General features: G+C 39.5%; 1 protein-coding gene across 1 annotated transcript; it reads left to right on the plus strand.

Moving 5' to 3' along the window:
* The first annotated feature begins 1,050 nt into the window (after positions 1-1,050).
* Positions 1,051-2,098, plus strand: LOC112523741. The gene is made up of 2 exons (XM_025133418.1): positions 1,051-1,425; positions 1,754-2,098. Exons 1-2 carry the CDS (start codon positions 1,051-1,053, stop codon positions 2,096-2,098), a joined length of 720 nt encoding a protein of 239 aa, XP_024989186.1.
* The last annotated feature ends 331 nt before the right edge of the window (positions 2,099-2,429 follow it).

Below are 2,429 nucleotides of genomic sequence, written 5' to 3' on the forward strand. Positions count from 1 at the left end.
TCAATGGGAAGAAATACGCGCTGGTGATGGTGGATGCCTATTTACGATACACTTGGGTAAAGTTCTTGAGAACCAAGGACGAAGCCCCATAGCTGATTATCTCCTTTATCAAGAGTATACAAGTCAACCTACAATTGATCGTACAATCAATTCGAACTGACGACGGTACTGAATTCAAGAACAGAACCCTAGATGGCTATCTAAAATCCATTGGTATTTCTCATACTTTGTCAGCGCCCCGAACTCCATAGCAAAATGGAGTGGTAGAGAGAAGAAATCGTACATTGGTAGAAGCGGCAATGCTCGTCTACTCAAAGCTACCACTCTACCTTTGGGCTGAAGCGGCGCGCACAATGCTTGTCAGTTCAGAACCATGCTTTTCGTAGTCCATGCAACAAACCAACATAGTCCAAATCCAGATACTAACTCCAATGAGAATTCTAACTCAATCTCTCATAATTCTGATTTGGACTTACTATTTGATTTTTTTATAATGAATCTTTTGGAACAACTAAAACTAATGAAAATCTTTCTCTTTCAAACAGTGTTCCAGTAGTCAATGTGGAGGAATTAGACTCACCTTCTCAACCTTTTACATCATATGAAGTACCTAATGCAACTATGAACATTGAAACTCCCCAAGTAACAAAAAAGATCCCGACATCCATTGAAGAACCTCAAACCTTTGTTCCAGACACTGATCCTCCCAAAATAAATCAGACTAGTACAAATCCAAAGACTGCTCCTACTCTTGAAATGGTACAATATCAACCTCTGAGCTCGTATGTCGACCCCAACGCTGATCTCACAATGTTTCAACCTCTACCACACACGGGAAATTGGATAAGGGATCATCCTCTGCATGAATTCATAGGAGACCCGACATCCAGTGTGAGAACGAGATCTGCATTTGGGAATGAATGCCTATTCACCACCTTCTTGACCAAGGTAGAACCTACCAAAGTGTCATAAGCTCTTGAAGACCCAGACTGGATCTTGGCAATGTAAGAGGAGCTAAATCAGTTTGAACTCCTAAAGGTTTGGTGACTCATGCTACATCCAAAGGACAAGTCGATCATCGGTACTAAATGGGTATTCAAGAATAAGAAGGATGAAGATGGTGTCGTAATTCGAAACAAGGCAAGACTGGTGGGGAAGGGAAACAATCAAGAGGAAGGTGTGGAATGCGATGAGACTTTTGCACCATTAGCAAGAATTGAAGCAATCCAAATGTTCTTGGCATATATGACCCGTAAAAACTTCACGGTCTATCAAATGGAGGTGAAAACCGCCATCCGCTATGGAGTTTTGAAGAAAATAGTGTATTGTCTCGCAACCCGATGGATTCGTGAACGCCTTAAAACCAGATCACGCATACATCTTGGACAAAGCTCTCTATGGTCTGAAACAAGCTGCACGTGCCTGGTATGATATTCTCTCTGATTTCCTCGTCAAAGCTGATTTCACCAAAGGTAAGATTGATACTACTTTGTTCATCAAAACGGAAGGTAAGGACATAATCTTGATACAGATATATGTCAACGGTATAATCTTTGGATCTACTAACTTAAAATACTGTAAGAACTTTTTAGACCTCATGGTGTCACGATTTTAAATAAGCATGATAGGATAATTAAATTTCTTTCTCAGACTTCAAATTAAACAATTTTCAAATGGTATTTTCATAAATCATTCTAAATACATTCAAGATATGTTAAAGAAATTTAATATGGAAAATTGTGCTTCAATGTAGACTCCGATGAAACCTGGTTCTAAGCTCAACTTTGATCCTAATGGAATAAGTATTGATCCGAAAACCTATAGGGGAATGTTAGGCTCTTTAATGTATTTAACGACTAGTAGACCATATATTATGATTTCAACATGTTTCTGTGCTAGATTCCAAGCTAAACCTAAGGAATCCCATTTACTTGCGGCAAAACGCATCTTGCGATATCTAAAAGGTAGAACTGATCTTGGCTTGTGGTATCCTAAGGAAACAGGTTATGAGCTGACTGCCTATTTCGACGTTGATCATGTTGGATGCAAGTTGGATCGCGAGAGCACATCTGGACATGTCCAATTCATGGGAGATTAATTGGTGAGTTGGGCATCTAAGAAGCAGAACTATGTATCCACCTCGATGGATGAAGTTGAGTACGTTGCTGCTGCTAGCTACTGCTCACAAGTCATCTGGATGCGCACACAGTTGAAGGACTATGACTTCAGCTTCACCAAGATCCCTATCTACTGTGACTCCAAAAGTGAAATTTCCATTTCCTACAACCTGGTCCAGCACACAAAAACGAAGCACATAATATATCAGGTATCACATCATAAAAGACCATATAGAACGAGTTATAATATAACTGTACTTTGTAAATACTGAGTTTCAGCTTGCTGATTTATTTACCAAAGCTTTTGGATGA

The sequence above is a fragment of the Cynara cardunculus genome (genome assembly GCF_001531365.2).
Source record: "Cynara cardunculus var. scolymus isolate 2C chromosome LG 12, CcrdV1, whole genome shotgun sequence".
In the NCBI taxonomy this organism is placed as follows: domain Eukaryota; kingdom Viridiplantae; phylum Streptophyta; class Magnoliopsida; order Asterales; family Asteraceae; genus Cynara; species Cynara cardunculus.

Coding starts and splice junctions, on each gene's coding strand:
- LOC112523741 (XM_025133418.1), top strand. CDS start 1,051: ATGCTACATCCAAAGGACAAGTCGATCATCGGTACTAAATGGGTATTC. Junction 1,426..1,753: donor AAACAAGCTGCACGTGCCTG/GTATGATATTCT, acceptor GCTTCAATGTAG/ACTCCGATGAAACCTGGTTC.